Source organism: Protopterus annectens, chromosome 16.part0 (genome assembly GCF_019279795.1).
Source record: "Protopterus annectens isolate FY-2018-M chromosome 16.part0, PAN1.0, whole genome shotgun sequence".
NCBI classification, from domain to species: Eukaryota; Metazoa; Chordata; order Ceratodontiformes; family Protopteridae; genus Protopterus; species Protopterus annectens.
The window spans coordinates 746,397,272-746,418,120 of record NC_056750.1 but is presented as its reverse complement, the minus strand read 5'-3'; the positions used below and the strand labels follow the sequence as shown (position 1 = coordinate 746,418,120).

General features: G+C 36.2%; 1 protein-coding gene across 5 annotated transcripts in view; it reads right to left on the bottom strand.

Annotated features, from left to right (window-relative positions):
• ASTN2 (astrotactin 2) overlaps positions 1-20,849 on the bottom strand; it is a 7,150,955-nt gene that overhangs the window by 1,240,502 nt on the left and 5,889,604 nt on the right. For 4 of the 5 annotated variants that reach the window (XM_044057931.1, XM_044057932.1, XM_044057933.1 and 1 more), the window contains one exon: positions 5,730-5,878. In XM_044057931.1, coding sequence (XP_043913866.1) covers positions 5,730-5,878 — 149 coding nt within the window. Of the gene's footprint in view, positions 1-5,514; positions 5,635-5,729; positions 5,879-20,849 lie in introns of those variants that run through there. The other variant, XM_044057934.1, reaches the window with a different exon arrangement.

The window sequence follows — 20,849 nt, the reverse complement described above, 5'->3', positions numbered from 1 at the left end:
TTGAATTTGAAAAAAATTACTGTTCAAAACCAAGTCCTTCAAACAACACATGGTATTCACTTTTCCACCACTGAAATCAGTGTGGTTAGTGAGATATTCTCTGAGATATTCAACACCTCTTTCTTGATCTATTGAAGTATATAACGACTTAACATCCAAAGTGCCAAAATAAATTTGTCTTTCAGTGACGTCAAGTTCTCTTAAAACTTCTAGTAAGTGCCATGAGTCTCTTAGATAATGTTTAGATTTCTGGACAATAGGATTAAGAACATAATCTAACCAAATGGATATGTTTTCTGTTTTGGAATGTTTAGCTGAAATTATTGGCCTGAATGGGGGATTTTTTTGGTCCATCTGTATTTTTGGGATACCAAAGAAGTATGCCATTTTTGGATGTTCAACCAATAAATAGTTGTAATTTTCATTGTCAATTTCACCTTGGCTGAACATATCAAACAAATGTGACATTCACCTTTTTATATGTATCTAGATCTTCTAACATCACTTCTAAAGAACTTCCATAATCCTTTGTGTTCATAATGACAATTTTCCCACCTTTGTCTGCTTTCATAGTTCTAATGTCAAAGTTTTTGCTCAAGCTATGTAATGCTTTGTACTCTTCTTTGGTAAGATTCTCTTTATAGTCATGATGACTAATTTTCCTGAATTCTCTTTCGCCAATACTTTGAAAGACCTGAAGGGTAATTTGAAGGGGAGGGTTAAAAGTGCTAGGTTTACTCAGCTTGTCGTCTAAGGTTTTGCTAGTAGTAGTCTGTTTTAAAACATCCTGCATGATGTAACTTAAGTTTAACTTCCTCAAATACAGTCTGAAGTCTACTAACAATTTTCCTATATTCATACTACAGGCAGGAATGAATGAGAAGCCTTTCTTTAACATTTTCTAATTCACAGGAAAAAGAAATGTTAGATAAATTAATAATATCAAGACAATAGTTTTGTACACCTTTTTGATTTACCATTTCTTCCTGTTTTTCCCTTTCCCCTTGTACTGAGTGGAATTGTACCACTTCAAAGTCTATTCTCTAATTTGCCCATGTGAAAAGGGCCTTTGTTGTGTCCTGTACCAGCAGTTTCCAATGAACTGCTTGGGCATAACTGGCCCTATTGTCATTATTTGTTCTATTTTGGTCCAAATATGGACCTACACTTTGTGTTCCTGTCATGTTGTTGTTGTCCATTTCCGAATTTGGCAAAATGTTATTACACATCACCTTTTCTTGACTATTCATGTTACTGTCAACTACTTGTGCCAATGTTTTATTGTTTCCAGGACCACAATTGTTTGTTCTTATATTTTCCGATGTCCCTTCCTGAACAATGTAAGCCTGGTTAGATTTGTATGCTAAAATGTCTCTTTTGAGTTTAGATTGCTTTCTAGATATGATCGTAGCCTTGTGTCTGTCGGCCTTCGCCTCTACACCATTGTATAAAATAGTAAAATCTTTAAAGCAACCGTAATTCTTGATACGTTCATCCAAAAGTTTAATGTTCTCCTTTACTCTAGTGATCTCTTTCCCATAATGTGCCACTAATTTGCGCATCATATTTAGACCTGTTTCATTGTATAAATCTACAAGAATTTTACTCGGTTCGTCTCCAGGTGTTGCACAGTTGGGAAACTTTGCAGTCCTCAAACCCTGCGGCACCACTTTACGAGCGATGCACTCCTCAAAGTATTGAATTTCTAAATCTAAAGTCACATATTTGAAAACCTGTCTCTCCAACTCGTATATAGTTTTTTTGCAATTTACAGTGTCTAAAAAGATGTTATCGTTGAAACAGTTACTTACATTGGCATTTGTAGTTGTAACATCCACTGAAGTAAACGGATTACCATTCTGCTTAAACACGTAATTCCAAATGTTTACTTCAGTGGAGCTATTTGTATGTCATGTGACAATTATTATACAGGAAAGACCATAAGAAGTTTGAAACGCAGGATATATGAACACAATCTGGCTATTAAAAAGAAAGACAAAACAAATTAATTGGCTAGACATGCATCAGTATGTCTAGATTTTAAAAGATTCAATTTTTTTGTCTTGGAAAAGGTACAGAAGGTTTCTTTTGAAGGTGATCTTAACAACAATACTAGAATGTAAAGAAGCACTGTGGCAGTTATTTTTAGGTGCAGACAGTGCACCTGGATTAAATGAATGCATAAATTTAAAATGCTTTTTAGTTAATAGGTAATATTGTTTAAACAAGTTTTTACTACAACTGTTTTATTTAAAGAATGTGTATTTTATACAGACTGACACACCTAATGTTTATTTAATTAATTGTTAATTGTTTGAAGTCATTTCCTGCTTGACAACAGATTAGGATATAAAAGGAAGTTAGAGTAGGGTCATTTGTAAATGTTTTTTCTGAAGATGTTCACAGAATTAAAAGTGGATGTGTTCCAGAGTGGTTTTTGGATTTGTATCCTAGGACTGGTTCTTTTTCTGTTTCCTGGTTTGGTCTTTAGAAGTGTGTTTCAAGATATAAATATGTGTATAGGTTTAGTGTGGGAACATAGAGTACTGCAACATCATATTCAGCAATAACAAATAGGAAACACTGAAATGCAAAATTACAGAAAAACTACAAGCACAACAAATATCAAATCCTGAAACTCCCTACAGATGCAGACCAGGGAACAAGTGCTAACATGAGTCATGCAGGGGGCAAGTCTGAGAGTTCAGCTTTGAAATTTTTAATGTTTCTATAGTAAACCTCTCTATGTTTATGTATATTTATTGTAAGATTTATATGTTTTGAGGTCAAATAATCACACATTGTTTAAATGAAACTGACCAGAGAAATAAAGGTGTAGTCAGACAAACTCTTTGTACTCAAATAGGTATATTTTTTGAACTCCTCTCCTAGACACTGCAACATGTAAAGCCAACCAGAAGGCTATAACTGTCTGAAGTAATCCTTATGACACAGATCTGTATACACAGCTTGTACAGAGACATCATTTAGCATCAAAAACAAAAATTTATTGTAGAACGCTGAATCAGCTCAACTGATTTGAATTGTATAAGGGAAACGATTGGAAAGATGATTACATTATAATGCAAGGTGGGTACAGCAGATAAAATGCCTGCAAATGTATAAGTTCATGTTTGCAAAGAAGGACCATTCCCTTACCAAATCAGCAAGTAAATATAAATTAATTAAAAAGACAAACATATCCCAAAGCTAATGAATATATACAAGCTGACAATGAGATAAGATGCAGTTATTTGTATTGTGAGTCCCTCTGGTGAAACTAGTGAGTTATCCTAATCACAGCATTAAAACAGCAGGGTACAGGTTACACAAGTCAATTTAGTTTCATCATGTAATACAACAGTAATATTTTAACAACTTTTTTCATTAAAACAGTGCAGCTCATACCCCCCTGCTAACACTGTTGAGGTGTGTTTTTTTTGTTTAATTTTTTTTTTTATTTAATATTCGAACATCGAAATGTTGAACATTTGGTCTCGACCATGTAACGTTCGACATTTTGGATGTTCGAATATTTAACATAGGCCCGTTTAATTAGTGACAATAGAGGGAGTAGATGGGAGGAGGATGGGAGTGAAAGGATGATAACAACTCACCCATCTTGGGTAGAGGTAGTCAGCTTGGTAAGGTATGAGCTGCAAAAGGATTGCTGCTTGGTCAGGAAGATGCATATGCATCTTCAGAAGGCCACCATAGAAGAGCTCCCAAGGCTGCCATGGGGTGATGGATTAAGGTATACTCCCCTCCAGTTTTTGCATCACTGTCCACAATCTTCTCAATGGCCCTGGCCACTAGTCAGATAGAAATAAAAAAAAAAAAAAAGTTTCACAGTGTAATCAAAAAACAATCTAAAAATTGAGGTGGTTGTGCCTTCCAAGAACCAATTTGAATTTGTATCCCATTGAAATTTATTGCAAATAACTAAATGAATCACAGCAGTTAAATGCTTTCATTTTATCTACTCTGTTGAAAACTTCACAAAACTACATACACTGACTCCATTTTGATTTAAATGCTCACATGACAAATGAAAACCAATCGAAGCCAGCCTTAAAGAGCCAGTTACCTCAAAAATGGTAAAGTATTAGAACTTACTGGTTAAAATTCAAACATATATGTAAAAGAAAAACTTTTGTGACATTAAAAGACAATCATAGTAAAAAAATAAAATCACACTAAAAAACCTAACCATTGCAATTTGAGTTTTCTCTTTTTTTATATGAGATTCTAGTTGACATTCCATTTATTCCCTGTACTGCTCACATCCTAATTTTATCCCTTCAAATCATCTCAGAGATATAATATTTCATATTTTAAGCTGAATAAAACATTTTCTAAACATGAGTATAATATGTGCACATATATTAGTTAAAAATGAATCTTCTAATGGAGGAAAGCTAAAAAGGAAAACACTGTGTGTATAATTCTCTAGTGCATACAATGAGTCTTTATTTTTGAAACAGTCACTTAAATGGGTTGACAATAATTCACTTAATTCCAGTGCCTGCCTAGCAAAATACACTCAAATGACAACATGTATTTAATTCCATTTTGGAATATACAGCAGATGACAAAGTTAAGAGGCAAAACAGAAATATAACAACATTTTTGCTATATACAAAGAAAAAAATGACAATCAGAAGCAAAGTATGGAGTCCTGACAATGTCTTTGGATTATATGTGGTTGTAGTAAATACAATATTTATCTAGTCATGTTACTTGCTCTCTACCAAACATTATTATAGTTTGTTAAAAAAGCAATGAATTTCAGACTGAGGAGCTTTGTCATAAGTAACAATAATTGTATGGTTACTAGCAAAAACCTCATTACTCAGAAAGTATCAACATGGATAGACTATTCTAAAAGATCACAAAAATAAAAACAAAATTAACAGTGAAGACACTGCAGCTGTGTGTAAAGAGCTCTGAATGCTGCCATAGTTCTCTCTGCAATTAAGGAATCTGCTTAAAATTAATAGTTGTGTTATTAGAATTTTTTCCAAAATGAATAATGAGGTATCTCTGAAATATTACAAAGCCACCTTTATATATCCATAACCAAAGTAACCTGCAGACATACCAATGTAGTCATTAAAGAAATGAACTAAGTTCCACTGCAGAAAAAGCAAGCAACACAATACCATAAGCAGTCTACCACAGAAATTCATACATCACACTAACAAAGGAGGTGCAACCAAATGTGATGGAGTAACAATTATTCCACTGGCGTGGTTTGTCTCTTACACAAGGATATAGATTGATGTTGCTTTACTGCAGCATTTCTCATATTATCAGCCATTTTGAAAGTAGAGAGTAACATTTTTTGTTCACTTTTTTATAACATTTTCACAGGACAGATAACAAAAAGGAAAACCGTCTACTATAATGATTTACATCTCAAACTGTGTATATTCAAAGAATGTTCAATCCAATTAGGAATATTTTCCTTCCATTTCAAAGCTTCTCTCACAATAGGCACTCTAAAATGACTAATTTTCTTTTCTTTGTCCTTGACTTTCCTTGATCTGTCATTTCACTCTCCCATATTGTATCATCTTTGTTATCATTCAAATAAATCGTATCTCACAGCACTGAAACAATCTGGATATAGCACTGCAGAATAAATTCAAAGGTGTTTAACTTTCCCTGGAGTATCACTCAGCAGGTAAAATTCAAATAACAGAATCCCATACCTGCACACTGCTTACCTGTATACAACTCTGAATCTGTGTAATCTTCTACTCTTTTATGCTGGATAATATAATCGGAAATTTTTGTTCCTATAGCTGGCTGGATATCGGACCACTCCAGAGCTATCATGGTACTAGAAGGTTCTATTGTTGTTGATAGCCTCAGTCTGAAAAATGAAAAATATATATTTCTGTCGTTAAAATGAATCATTAGTTTAGATTTATCAAAGTACTTAAAGGTTATATTGCTAAAAGTAAGAAAAAGATTGCCTTCAAAATTAATCATGGGTTTTATATTTATCTACTAAATAAGAAATGTGAACTGAATATAACAGTAAGAGTTTAGAGATGCTGGCAGAACAAGCATCATACTGCTGTTTGGAGAGGAAATGGAGTAGCGGAAAGATTAGCTGTAGATTGCATGTTCATGTACAACATGTGTTTTACATTCCTCTGCTGAGTTTTATTTATAATTCATACACATACTTTCATAGTTGTGCCTTTTATGGTTTCATTAACACAGCATATGTAGGTTTACAAGACAAAGCATCTACATCACTCAGATGAACATTTAGTGCACTAGGAACTTGATAAATTGCAGCCATTATAGGTCCAGAGCCATAAAAAAGTAATGTTAAAAAACTTAGTTTGAGAAACGGTCTTTAATCCAAAATGCTTTACTTTTTCATTCATTAACCAAAAGAATTCGCACTGATTAGAATGAACTACAGCAACTGAACATGAAATGTTTGTGGACCGCATTCCTGGGAGCTTTCATTTTGGGTATGAGTACCTGGAAAAGTAGAAACAAAGCAGCCGTACTGAGGATTACATAGCAATTTTCAGTAAATTTATATGAGCAGCCATAGTTACGGCAAGGATTACTTCCCTACTCTAATTCCTACTTTTAGCTTATATTGTAAACACGGAGTATACCATTCTTCACATGGGAGACTTATCAATTTCAATGTTCACTAAATGAAAATGTATCTCAGATCTAACACAAAACTGGAAATTTTCCCTAGCGACAGGATTCAAAAACAATAAAAAAATAATAATTTCCCAAGTTTCCATTCTTCACAAACATCCATTTTTTTAAATGTATTTATTTGCCTTTGCTTATTGGTAAAGTCTGACTAGGCAAAGTACACTTTCAGCAGAGGCCCAGGCAGAAAAGCTTCACCAGATACATTTAAGATACTCATGGCAACATTTTTTTTTACAAATGTACCTTACACAGTTCTTAAGACTGAGATACAAACAGGTAATTGTTCTGTAGAGACACCATAGAAAGATAAAACAGGTATTTCTTTTGTGGTGACAATATACATGAAATTAAATTTGAAATATAAAACATTTAGTAAGCAAATAATTCATGTGCTATATATGTGTGACAAGCAGAATTAGCTACGACTTCTAAGACATGGATAAGGAGGGATACAATTTAGATGTTAGGAATAAATAAAATGGAGGTAAGCAGTCAGAAACATGTAGTCAGTAAATAGACAGATTAGCTAAAGCTAAAATAGGAAGAGGGGCATCACATAACTGATGGGGCAAAGGAAGTGCGGATAAGAATACTGGGATACTTAGTGACATAGAATCTTGTTATAAGATAGTGGAGAAGAGTATATGAAGGGGATGCATAAAGTGGGAAGTTCAAAAAGAAACTGAAAAGGAATGTGGGAGATTAAGGTGAAGAGGGAGTGGTAGAAAGGTTTGCTGTGCAGAAGGACACAGAGGTTATAAAGAGAATGGAGTATGAAATAATAAAGGAATTAAAATTCTGTTTTCATGCATACGTAAAGAGAGGACAATGAAGAACTGCTAAGCATGGAATGGTTACTGACATGTTGGCATCATATACAGTCTTTAAAAATGCTTAAAAATTCTGGCTTTATAAACGTTCAGAATCAATTGCATATAAAGAGCAAAATTATAGGTAAATGGTTTCACTGGAAAAAAGTGGATTTGGATATTGTTTTGGCAATGATAAAAAGAATAATAAAAAAAAAATAGGCCTAAAATATTCATACGATCATAGGAAGTCACTAGGCTAATGGCTAGGGCCCTTACAAGCCCAGCCAAGTTCTACCCTTATTTCCACGATCAGCACCTATTGCCCCTGTCCAAGAGAGATACAGGTGTAACCCCTGGTGTGAATTTAGGGTTATCCATCCAATCGTCCAAATTGTGTTTGAAGAGGACCAATGAGGTGCTCTGTTTGCCATGAAGTGGGAGTCTGTTCCAAATCTGTCCATCCAGCATGTTCTATTAATGTTACTTATCAGGTTAAGGTGTTTAGAGGGAGTAACTCGTGTACCATTTGATTTGCGGATATGCAGCATTTTCAATAAAGCAGGGTCAGATATTGCCTTATATGCAAGGCAGAGAATGCCACTGAGTATTCTGTATGAAACAGAATAAAGTGACAGTGATTTCAGATAATCCACATAGGACAGGTGCTGAAGACCTTGAATTATCCTTGCGAGGAACCTTTGTGGTCTCTCCAATTAGTGCAGGTGCTTGGAAAGGTACATACCAAAGGGATGTTGTACTGAATTATTGGCCTGATGAGGGACAAGTACAGGCAGGTTATAACTTCTTTTTTTCTGGAGGCAATGCCTTTACTTATGAGATGAGCAATATAGAATGCCCTTCTGACTACTGTGGAGACATGGTGATGAAAGGTAGAGGTCCCAGGACTGATCCCTGTGGAACACCAGTGGTTACAAGTCTGCTGTTGGAGGTGAATTTCGCTATTTTGACTATATGTGTTCTATCAGTGAGCAATTTAGCAACCCGTCTAATTATATATGGGTTGATACCTAGCTGGGTGAGTTTGTCAATGATGCCTGAGTGGGGGATAGTGTCAAAAGCCTTGGCTAGGACTAGGTAGGCTGTATGTACAGATTTCCCTTCATCCAGGTCCTTGGTGACTGTCTTGAAGAAGTCCACCAAGTTTAACAGGATTGATTTCCCTTTGACAAGTCCAAACTTAGGGTCAAGTGTTTAGAGATTACCTATATCTTTGTTGATAAGGTCCTTGATGATTCACTCCATGCCTTGCAGATAAGGCTAGTCAGGCTAATAGGTCTATAGTTCCTGGGGTCAGTGGAAGCACCACCTTTGTGCAAGGGAAAAACAGTGACCATTTTCCATTCAGCTTGGATGAAGCCAGTGCTTAGACTATGATTGAAGAGAGTACCCAACAGTTTTGTTAATTCTTGTTGGAGGCCATGTAGGAAGCAGCCTGGGATGTTAGCAGGTCCTATAGATGCTGTGTTTTTGGCCTTAGAGAGGGCATTTATGACCTGCTCATTAGAGATACAAGGTAGGGGACAGGTGGCAAGAATGTTAAGGGTTATGTGTGGTGAGGATAAGGGAGTGAAGTTTTCATAGAACCTGTCAGCCAACAGGTTAGTTATGTCCACAGGCTTTGAATATGCGGTAGTATTAACTACCAGTTTGGCACAAATCTGAGCCTTTCCTTTTAGGTTATGGATGTAACTAAAGAATGCCTTATAGCTGTCTTTAGTTGAGGAAGCTAATATGGATTCATAATTTGCTCTGGAGGACTTCACAAGAAGTCTTATTTGCTTGTTTAAGCAGCGGAAGGAGCGTTTCCAGCTTAGGGTTCTCTCCCTCTTACTTTTAGGCAGCAATTTCTTCCTCTTATTGTAAAGCCTGTTATTGGCAGTTGTTCACCAGGCATGTTTGCTTTTCCTTATGGAACTTATTTTGGTTCTATCAGGTACAGACGAGTCAATGCAGTTATACAGGGGTTTATATAAAGCATTGGTGTAGAACTCGGAATAGTTGCCAGTTCCATCTCAGGAGGGAGGTGCAATAAAGCTATTTATACCATCCCGTCAGAATTTATACTCTGCTTTGGAGAAGTTTTTTAGCTTAGCTGCTGGGGGGCGGGGGGGGGGGGGCAAGTGTAAAAGTTACTTTGAATGAGACTGATTTGTGGTCAGCTCTCACCAGGGAAGACCTCACTTACAGTTGTCCTCCATATTGGTAAGCACTGGATCTAGGATGTTGGCACCCCTTGTAGGGATGTCAACCCGCTGGTCCAGGTACTGGAGTTAACAAAGTTGAGGAACCTTTGGGCGAGTGAGTTTGAGCACGAGTAAATTACCCAGTCAATGGATGGGTAATTAAAGTTGCCCAAAATCATGGTGTTCGGATGTATCTTGCTAGACTCAAGTAGAACCAAATAAGCAAAGTGGGTGTCCTGATTCATGGATGGGGTGCTGTAACTGGCAATGATTTGAATAGGTGTCCTACCAACAGTTAATTGCATTTGAAGTATCTCAAGGGAATCATACTGTTTAACCAATCTGGAGGTGTATTTATGTTTAATGAATATTGATACACTGCCTCCTTTAGTTTTCACGTCATCTGTTTATGGTCTGTGCATGTGGAAGGAGGTGTAGCCTGGTATGGCTGGGGTGCTCTCCACAGCCTTGAACCAGGTCACTGTGTCTGCTCAAATGTCTGCATCTTCCAAGGTGAGAAATGCTTCCAGTGAGTGCAGTTTCATGTTAAGACTATTAGCATTTAGCAGCATAACCTTGAAGATGTTTTTAGATGGAGTTTTTATGTCAGGAATTTTGTCCTTGAGACACTGCCTAAAAAAGGCACTATGGAGTGGCAAGAGCCTTAGCCAGCAGCTGAAATCCCAAGGGTGACAGATGAAGACCAGTGAGTCACCCTGGCATTTCCCCCTTCAAATTTTTATCCCCTTTATCATGGTTTAATTGCAAAGTGGTTTGTCAATGTCTCCTGGTCGCTGTAATGTAATCGATCAGTGTAGAGTGTATCTTATACATTTTTAAGCACTCTTTTATCCATGAATGTGGGGTGCTGTCAAATGTTTTTTTTTATCCTTAGTGGTACTGCAGATGTTACCGAATATACTTCATGTCCTTTCTCATATCAGATGTACAATATATGGGCACATGGTCATTGCACATTTCACACTCTGGTATACTGCATCTGATCACTTGTTCATTTTCCTTGTCTTCTGTAAGCCACAGATCAAATGTTTACCATCCTTGTTCTACACTTCCATATGTATCAAACACACTTCTTTTTGACTTGTATTTTGCATCTGTTTGCTTTATTCTGCCTTATTTGCATCTGTTTACCATAACCTCAGCTTTTCTTATTCATATAAAAATTGGGCTTACCCAACCAAGTTAAGGAAAAAAATTATATATATATGACACTATTGCTATCCTGACATTTTCCCCCAGACTATCTGACACTGGTTCCATGCTTAGTTCATGAAATGGCACCACAATCTCTTCTGCAATCTCAATTGCCTGAAACACATTTAAGCCATCAAGTGAAATTACATTATTATTTCTTTATAAATATAATATATAATATAAATATAAATTACATTATAAACGTCACCACAATACATTATTGGGCAAACCACCCACACCCATTGCCCAGAGTGTTACACACACCACACACACACACACACACACACACACACACACACACACATACATATATATATATATATATATATATATATATATATATATATATATATATATATATGGGTCTACCTGACATGCTCGACAGTTCATATGGTCGACAGTTTATTTGGTCGACAAGCATTTTAGGATGGGGGGCTGTGCCCCCCACAACCCCCCTAACTATATATATCAACTCCAGGGTTGCACAACATTGGGGAAGGGGGAAAATCTGCTTGTCGACCAAATGAACCGTCGACCAAATGAGTGTCGATTATATGAACTGTCGACCATGTGAAGGGGACCCATACATACATATATATATATATATATATATATATATATATATATATATATATATATATATACACACACACACACACACACACACACACACACACACACACACACACACACACACACACAAACACACACAAATACATAGGTAGACAGACTAAATGGTTTCACAACATTAGTGAAAGGAGATGTTTCTTAAAACAGATCGTCCGGCGCTCACATAATTGGAAAAATTTGAAAGTTTGGGACCTGCATTACTGAGTCCTGTAATGGGGAGAATGAATGGCTGAAAATCCAGACTTACATACACGGAGCCTGAGACTGCTGTTTCTCAGAATATTCTCCTTTCTCTAGGGTATGTCAATCTTTGGAATTTATATATAATAGTTCAGGGGCTTGTCCCTCTGCAACAAAGAAGTTTAAATGAGAAGAGCATTGTTTGGTATTCACTCTGCTCTCACTTATTTTTTTGTGTGTGCATGTCAGTACTGGGCATTTCGAGTCCTGAAATTTCAATAGGGAGCCCAAGCAATTACTGTTTTAAATACAACAGCAGCAAGCGAGTCATTTCCTGGGAATCATTGCTTGGAAGACAGGGAACAGCTATGCTACCTCACTGTCCTCTGTTTGCTCCTCCATTTCTCCTTTCCCATTATCCCTGCTACTGTTGGTGTCATATAAGGTGCAGTGTGTGTTCAAGCACACGTGAATTCAGTCCCATGGAAATGTTTGTGTATTACTTCTATGTGACCTAGTAGAACCACATACAAAATTTTGACTACTTTTTTGTACACAGTTGTGCACTTTTAGTATAAAACTCTGATGGCATACATATTTTTGTTTATCTTTTTGTCCAGAGTTGTGCATTTTTAGTATAAAACTATTGATGATGTTCATATTTTTCTTTCTCTCTTTTTGTTCATAGGTTTGCACTTTGAATATAGAACTCCTGATTACTGTGCTGTGTATTTATATTGCTTTACCATTTTACTTCTCATGAAGCTTAACCACAAAGAACTAATACAGCATCTCACTACTGTGTGTGTTGTACACAAACTCCCATTTTACAAGCTGCAAACACATTTCAGATATTCAGAATTATTTGCTGCCCATCAGTTCTACTTTCAAGGTTATTGCCCTCCAAAACAGTCTTCAAACTTTTTGGAATGCTGCTTCACATCACTTGTTCTGTAGTTTGGTTCTTTTTAGCATACATTTTGAGGTTGTTATTCTTAGACGGTGTAAGTTTTTGCTACCTGCTCTGGTTTCCTTCTACATCTCAATCACATGCCTTACATGAATTATTGCTCTTCCAAACTGCCCATGGCCATTGGGTTTTTGTAGTGTGTGTGTGTGTGTGTGTGTGTGTGTGTGTGTGTGTATGCAAGTTGTGTGAGTGCAAGTGTGTGTGTGTACGCGAGTGTGTGTGAGTGCGAGTGTGTGTGTGCATTCTACAACACAACTGACATGCCAACTGAGATTAGTTCCATGCCTTGTATCCACTGAGTGCCATGGAGTGCTAGGACAAACTTGGACTTCTCATAATCCTGAACTGGATAAGGTAAGTAAGTGGAGAATGAAGAAATATATGATTTTTACTCTCTATTAATTTTACTCCTTAAAATAATAAGCAGTGTTCACGTTTAGAATGTTCTATTTACATAATTTTCATCTCTTTATATATTTAGTAACAATGAAGTTTAAAAATATTTTACTATTACTGTACATAATGAGAAAATGAGTGTAACTGAAGAAACAAGTGTGCACACAAAATATGTAAGTTAGACTATAAAGACAGGCTGGCAGATAACACAAAGGATTAAGGCTACATGTTGTAAACAAACTTCTTCCTGCCATCCAGGACGTGACTTTTTTAGCCTTCTTTGGCCTATTGTCTGACCGTGAACAAATTTCTTAAAGGAGAACCACACCCACAGACTCAAAAAACATGTTTATTTCATTAGGTTTTGGTGTTTCCTGCATTTTTACACCACTCTGGGACTATTTACATGTTTTTATATGTAATTTCTGAGTCTGACCTCATGGGGTCTAGCATCTTGAAGTGATCCTTAATACCTCCAGGTATTCCACAATGGAGTGCTTGTTTGTAAAAAATTACATCATGCAAGCCTCTTTCTTCCTAAAGCTCCTCTCAATGCATTGATTTTACATGCATGCACTGCTGTCTTTCAGTCAGTTTGTTTTAAGTAACATTTTATGCCGTTTAATGGCTACTTAAAACACAAACAGTGCAAATGCCACAGAACAAACTTTCAAAGTGTTTTTTTTACTGTTGCTTCTCTTTACAATGACTAAACTACAGTCTTTTGTGAAGCCTGAATTTTACTACTTTCACTCATCTCCCATCCCCTTCACACCTAGCTTCCCTAGCTGTCAAATGCTAAGGGCAATTTCAGCTGTTACCTGCTGTGATTGATAGCTCACAGCAGGAGATTTGACTCATGTACTGCTTCCTTGCTCTAGCCTTTACTTTTTGTATGGGTACGTGAAGGACCAGGGAGCTGTGACATCACAGCATGGATGAGTTTTTAGGACAGCCATGGTGATGTCAAGTTTGGGGAGGGAATTGGCCAGAAAACTATCTATATTCATTGGCCTTGATGACATCAATGGTTTAGAGAATGCAGCAAGCTTTTCCAGGGCAGGATAAAAGTTTTTTGAAAGTGAAACCACCACAGTACAGTAAGGTACTGTTCTAGTGGACAGTAACAGTCGATTTAAAATATTCTAGGTGCTGTACTGTTGTTGATTCATAGCAGGGACAGTAAATAGGGACAAAAAGGACAGAGAAGTTGAGCATTTAATAACAGAATTCTGTTGTTGTCCTTTAAGCAGGCAGTGCTTTATGGCAACTGTGAAACTGTGCTAGGCTCCTCAATGGTTTCCTGAACTACAAGCATGGTAACTACTGATGAACCTACTGAAAAAAAATGCACCCAAAGTGTTACTCCTTACTATTTTAAGATGTAATGAGAATTGTTAACTGCCACCAAAGCTGGATTCAGTTAAAACCTTAAATAAAACTTTAATATTGCAAAGACTTAAAATCAAAGACACAGGCTAGCTGCTGAAAGGATAAGCGCTTTCGGCTGAATCCAGCTTTGGTGGCAGTTCGCAATTCTCATTACGTTATTTGTTGCCTATACGAACTGCTTTTGGTGGATTTACCAGTTGTTTTGTATCTACTATTTTAAGACTAATGAGTTTGCAATTTTCTTCTTTGAAGAAGTATGTGAATATGACATTTTCACAATAAAGAGCAAAGTTACTGTCCTGCACATTTTTTAAAATTTTTTGCCCCACTGAACTATTTAGCAAAACAGGACACCATAAAGGAAAGCCTGATTAAGATAAATAAGACAAGTAACTGAAGAAATAAGTTAGACTGCAAAAAATAAAATACAGAGACACCTTACTAAAACAATACAAGGCCTAAACAACATGCCCGACATGAACCGACTAAAAGCCCTGTCACTATACTCGGTATCCTATAGACTGCTAAGAGGTGAACTGTGTCTGGCATAGAAGGCATCCTCTGACCCATACTGATGTATTTAGTGAATCTCAGTAAGTCAAATGGCATAATAAATACTTGGTCCTGGGTTCTAATCCTCTTCAGAAACATTAACAGAACAGTTTGGAGGGCCAAGTATACCCTGAGAGGATACTGCTGCTGTGGAACAGACTCTCCATCTACATAAAACAAAGTTTGCCCCAGTCATTAACTCTTTTTAAGCACAACCTAGATGAGTGGATGGGGAACAGAACATACACAACTGGGATTCCACCTGTGTCCCTGCTGGACAGGGCTATTGGGTGCTGACTTGTCAGAACATGGGCTAAATTCTTGGCTAGGCTTGAAAGGGCCTCAGGGTCAACAGCCTAGTAATTTCCTATGATCCTATAAGTACAACTTAGATCTATGGATGGGAAACAGAAAATTTACCCCAGCACTGGCTGTTGTACTACTAATGGACAGAGGCAGCTCCTAAATGCTTTATACCATACCTGAGTACCCTCAAATTATCAACAGTATGATCCCAGTTATTCTCATTAGGAGTAATATATAATTATCAACAATGGGAAGGCTAAGGCCAGTCTATAACCAAATAGGATAGTTTATTTTGAGTACAAAAGGGAAAGTGTTTACGCTTAAAATGGCACGCAAGGACAGCTAGCCTAGTACTTACCTATGAACATATTAAAAAAAAATAGGAAATGTTATGCCTGGACTGTTTTAAGACTAATGGGGTTGACAATAGTCTTCTTCCAAGAAGTGGGTTAATATTGTGTTCCACAAGAAAGGCAGTATTAACCTGTTCAAAATTGTACCCAGTCAGATAGTGGCTATTCTTAGGAGATGGGACAACAGTTTGCTTCTGAAAGTGTGTGTGTGTGTGTGTGTGTGTGTGTGTGTGTGTGTATAAACTTCAGTAGATCGAACTTTTACAAGTTCAAACCACATATGGCCGAGACCATATGTTCGAACTCATAAAAGTTAGAACACTGAAATAAAAACAAATAAAACAGCAACAAAACTAAACGCCTACCCCCACGCCCCCCTTACTTAAATATACCAACTCCCAGATTGCACTATATTGCGGAAATGGGAAATCTTCCCTTTCCACACTGTAAGGTGAACTTTACAAGTTCAACATATGGTCTCGGCCATATGTGGTTCAAACTTGTAAACGTTCGATTTACTGAAGGGGGCCCATATATATATATATATATATATATATATATATATATATATATATATATATATATATATATATATAGATATGTGCACGTATGTAAGCATGTGTGTATTTGGGAGAAAAAGTCTGAAATACTTTATTGTGTCAAGGAAATCTTTCATTTGATTACTGTAAAATAAAAATAATAGAGCCAGTCTATCTGTATGAAAAAGACTGATTACTTATCAGGCCTGTAAGGGATAGAGAGAGACAGTGACAGAGAGACAGACACACAAAGAAATTATGTCCTCACATTTCAAACAAATGTTCATATCTCTGGAATCATACAGTTTACTAAAGAAATTGTAAATGGCAAACTATTTTTGTAGTAGTAGTATTCTTTAGGTTCTAGGTCATAAACTGTAGTTTATTAGTCACAGTAAACACAGTAACAATAATGTTTGTAATATTTTGGAAACAACTTACAATATCTCAGTAATCATTCAAATTACACACATACTGTCAGCAGCAATCTGTAAATCTAGCTGAGAGCTTTCATATGATGCTAACCAGGCCTGTGTGAGCTACTTTGTTGATACGATATTTAGAAAAATATACAATTTATGACAATATATATAAACATTATGTGAACAACAATTAATATTTTTTACATGCACTAGACAAAGGTCAACCATTAATACAGTTGCGTTTGCCATTGTGTAAGCTTTAATATAAAATCTTTTAATACTTTGTATATAGCATGGCATTGGAATTATTGATGCAAATATGAACAAATAATATTTGATGCCTGCAGGCATTAATAGAATGCAACTGCAGAGGTACCTGGAGGTGTCACTTGTGTGTAATGAGTTAAAGGAGGTGTGACTCCACTTTTAGAATCTGAAGCTGTGCCTCCATAATTCTAATTATATATATTAACTCTAGCATGAAAACTTGGCACATAAACAAGCACCAATGCTTTCTATTCCAGTTATTTTTCTTGTCCTCTTTTTTCATTAACAAGATCAATGTTTTCAATCCACCTAAGGGCAGGAATGCATTTTTCCTGCATTTGATTATCAGTATAGTGCTCTCTCTGTTGTAGAGCATTAAGGATAATAACAAAATATATATCCGCTGCAGTTTCCTCAGTGCACACAAACGGAGTTTATTTCTAATATGCTGGTATACAACTCATATTCCTAGTGACATAACAGGTGACCCGGTTGAGTAACTGATTTATAGAGAGGAGAATCGGCTAAGGTTAGGTTATAGGGGTGATTGATGGAGAAGTCCTCTCAGCACTGGGATGGTGAAGGGACACATCCTATTGTGGTGACTGCAAGGCAGCACTTCCATCAGATCCATGCAGTGATGCTGTCAAGCAGAGAAGAGAAGTCCTGGTGTACAAATCTGTGTTTGTGGAGGAACCATTGCACCAACATAGAGGTACTAACTATGTAATTTTCAAAAAACATAAATGAATCTGAAAGGATACAATGGACTCATCAAAGAAAGTAAATGCAACCACTGTCACATATACTTTCTTGTTTCAGTTTGTATGCTATAAGTGTATGGCATAGATAAGATTAGTCCTTTATAAAGCACATCTATATGACTTATGGCAGTGCAGAGTTTGCAATGGAATGAATTGCTGTTAAGGCATAGCAAAATGTACTTTTTTATCCAAACTGTCATTTTTATGGAATGCACTTTACTATTGGATCGTTCTTATTTAAGCAAGGTCTTTGATACAGTTTCATATGCACATATTAAACACATGAACAAATACATGGCAGGGAGAAAAAAAAATCCGATATTTAAGAAAGGGAGTCTTGAAAGTACAGAAATGAAGCCACCCAAAAGCATGTCAAAGTTCTTACTGCAGATTACTTAACAGTAGTTACGCCCTGGCAACAATCAATGACAACAGATATACGTTTTATTGATGTCAAAGGAACTGCACTGAGGTTTAAGTATACAACATTTTAATGATCTGAGGCCTTATCAGAAGCTCAAGATTAGACTTGTGGGATGAAGGGGGCACAATCAGCAGTTGTCAATCTATCTTCACTGCAATGCTGAGATTGCATTTGTAGTTAAAACTGAAGCACCTCTTTCTAAATTATAGCAACTGCTTGCTACAAATGTCCCAGAACTTCACAGTTGAAGTGATTTAATACTCCTTGACAGCAACAGCTACTTTTTCTGTGGTGAAGACTTTTTTTATTTGCTTATCAAAAGCTCTGACTGTGGGTGACCCAAAAAATTAAGTGCAATTCTGCAGGTAAAGCAGTAAAGTGTAAAACTCTGAGGTACAGCAATTTTGGATTTCGTATGTATTTCTTCATCATTGCACTTCATTTGTTGGAGTTTTGGGACTTTCTCTATCGGGTCTCGAAAATACCACTGGGCCTCTTTAATAGATACAGTCAAAAAACTGGAAATGGCTGTTTGAAGCCCAAGTATGTATTGTGCTTCTAACCAAGTGATTTGACAGGAACATAGCTAACAAACTACTCCTGAAAGAGGCATTCAAGATGGTTAAATATACAAAAAGTTGTATAAATAAAATGACCTAGCTGCATAAAATGTAATATTCTAACTACAATTTTCGTAGTAGATTAGCTGTGCTGACACGAAGTGTAACGCTGAAAAAATTAACTATAAATACTACACAAGCTGCATTTAGATTACAGGACAGTAGATGTAAGCAGCATAATGCTGCAAACAGAAAGAAAACATTGTTTTGTAAACACAGCTTGCTGTCCAAGTTTTACTGAGTGGCTATAAGTCGAAAGTTAACAGCTTTCAAGCTGACACAGTTGACCTGCTCTAAATATTATATTACTCCTGTTTGACTCGAATGCCAGAATGACAACAGTTGAAGAGCTTTATTTATTAATGTGCTATATTAAATAAAATATATTTAAATCATTAAATTAAAAAAGCATCTTGCTAATAATAGAATTAGTTTTGGAATAATTATCTCTACCCTGAAGGAAAACATTACAAAAGCAATACTTCTCATTAGCTGGTAGTCATTCCAGATAACAATTTTAAGGGAATCTAATCAGGACTACAACTACAGGTTCATAAACAGCTCACAGCCTTTTAACTACTAGAGTTTAAGTGCCACAATTTGCATGTGTGCATGTGCATGCTGCTACTGGTACGCATACTTCTCAACCTTTTACTGTAAGAAATCTGGACAAAGCTTAAAATAATGGGGGGGCTCAAAAATAAGGACATATGTTAAACATAGAAAGTTGCTAGAATACTTGGATTTGTGTTACGATGCATTTTCTGAAGGATATGAAGTGTGATACAAGTGTGAAACTCAAATACATGTCATTATTTAGTGACTTCAGTTCTCAGTGATTCGTCAAGAAAACACAAATTTTATGAAAAACAGACCAAAAATATGAGGCAAAAAACTGGACAGTTGAGGGGTATGCTGGTATGTCACTGTTAACATCTGAGCGTTAAGTAAAGGTCAAGTTCTGCAGATCAAGCTCAGTGTATTTATTATGCATTATCTTGTGTAAATATGGAACTTGTGACTGGTGTATCTGGATAGAAATCTGACTCTAACAGTACTTGAGCATTAATAAGTAAGCCAAACCTTCATAGCCAGTGGCAGGAACAGTACAAAACACCTCAGCAAATATAGTTTCTTCAGTAAACAAGAAATGAAACTAAATGAATATGTTAGGTTGATGCACAGTGAACCTTTATTCTGAAACACTGTTTCCATCTAGCGTACTAATATATAAATACTGAAAGTGCTACAACAATGAGATAATCCCAAAGGTATGGAGGCCATCTATATGTTTAAGCATGCACCAGTGTTCAAAGGAAAACAATGTAAAAGATAACCTGGGGTGTAGAAAGTGAAAATAAACTTTGTATTTAACAAGAAGATAGACTGGTGGTTGCATGCATAAAATATTGACAATGTTGTTGTGTCTTTCGGCTTTTCCCGGATAGGGGTCGCCACAGTAGAACTCCGGGAGTCCGCTAATGATTGGCAGTAGATTTTTACATGCCAAGTTGCCGGCCCTGACGTACAACCTTCAACGAAGGTACACCCATTTATGCATGTCTCCACACAGAAGACGCTCTAGCTGAGAATCGAACAGGACAATGTCTTACTGTGAGGCGACAACGCTACCGCAGCACCAAGACCACAGTTATGTATAAAATATTGACAATAAAGAATAATAAATAATGGGGCACATAATAAAAATGACTTTTAAAATAACTTATCTTTTAAAATTATTTATACTGCATACTTTTGTGGCATTAACAAATAATTTTAAGATTATACTGTATAACCTTCAAAAAATATATATATGAACCACCCAGAGGCAACATTTGTAAACTTGCTTATCAAACAGATTTATACTAGATACCTCAGTGATTAAGACACAGAGAATTTCCAGTTTAAATGCTTGAATGAACAAAGTTATGTAAGAACATGTGTGATGAAGTTCACAGCAATATGCAGTGATATATTGTTTCATTAAAAAGGGCAAATAAATAATGTTAAAAAATAATACATTGTGACAGAGACTGTGTAAGTAAGAAAGAAAAGTTCATACATTATTGTAAAAAGTTTTTGTAGAAGTATTTCATAGGTTCAT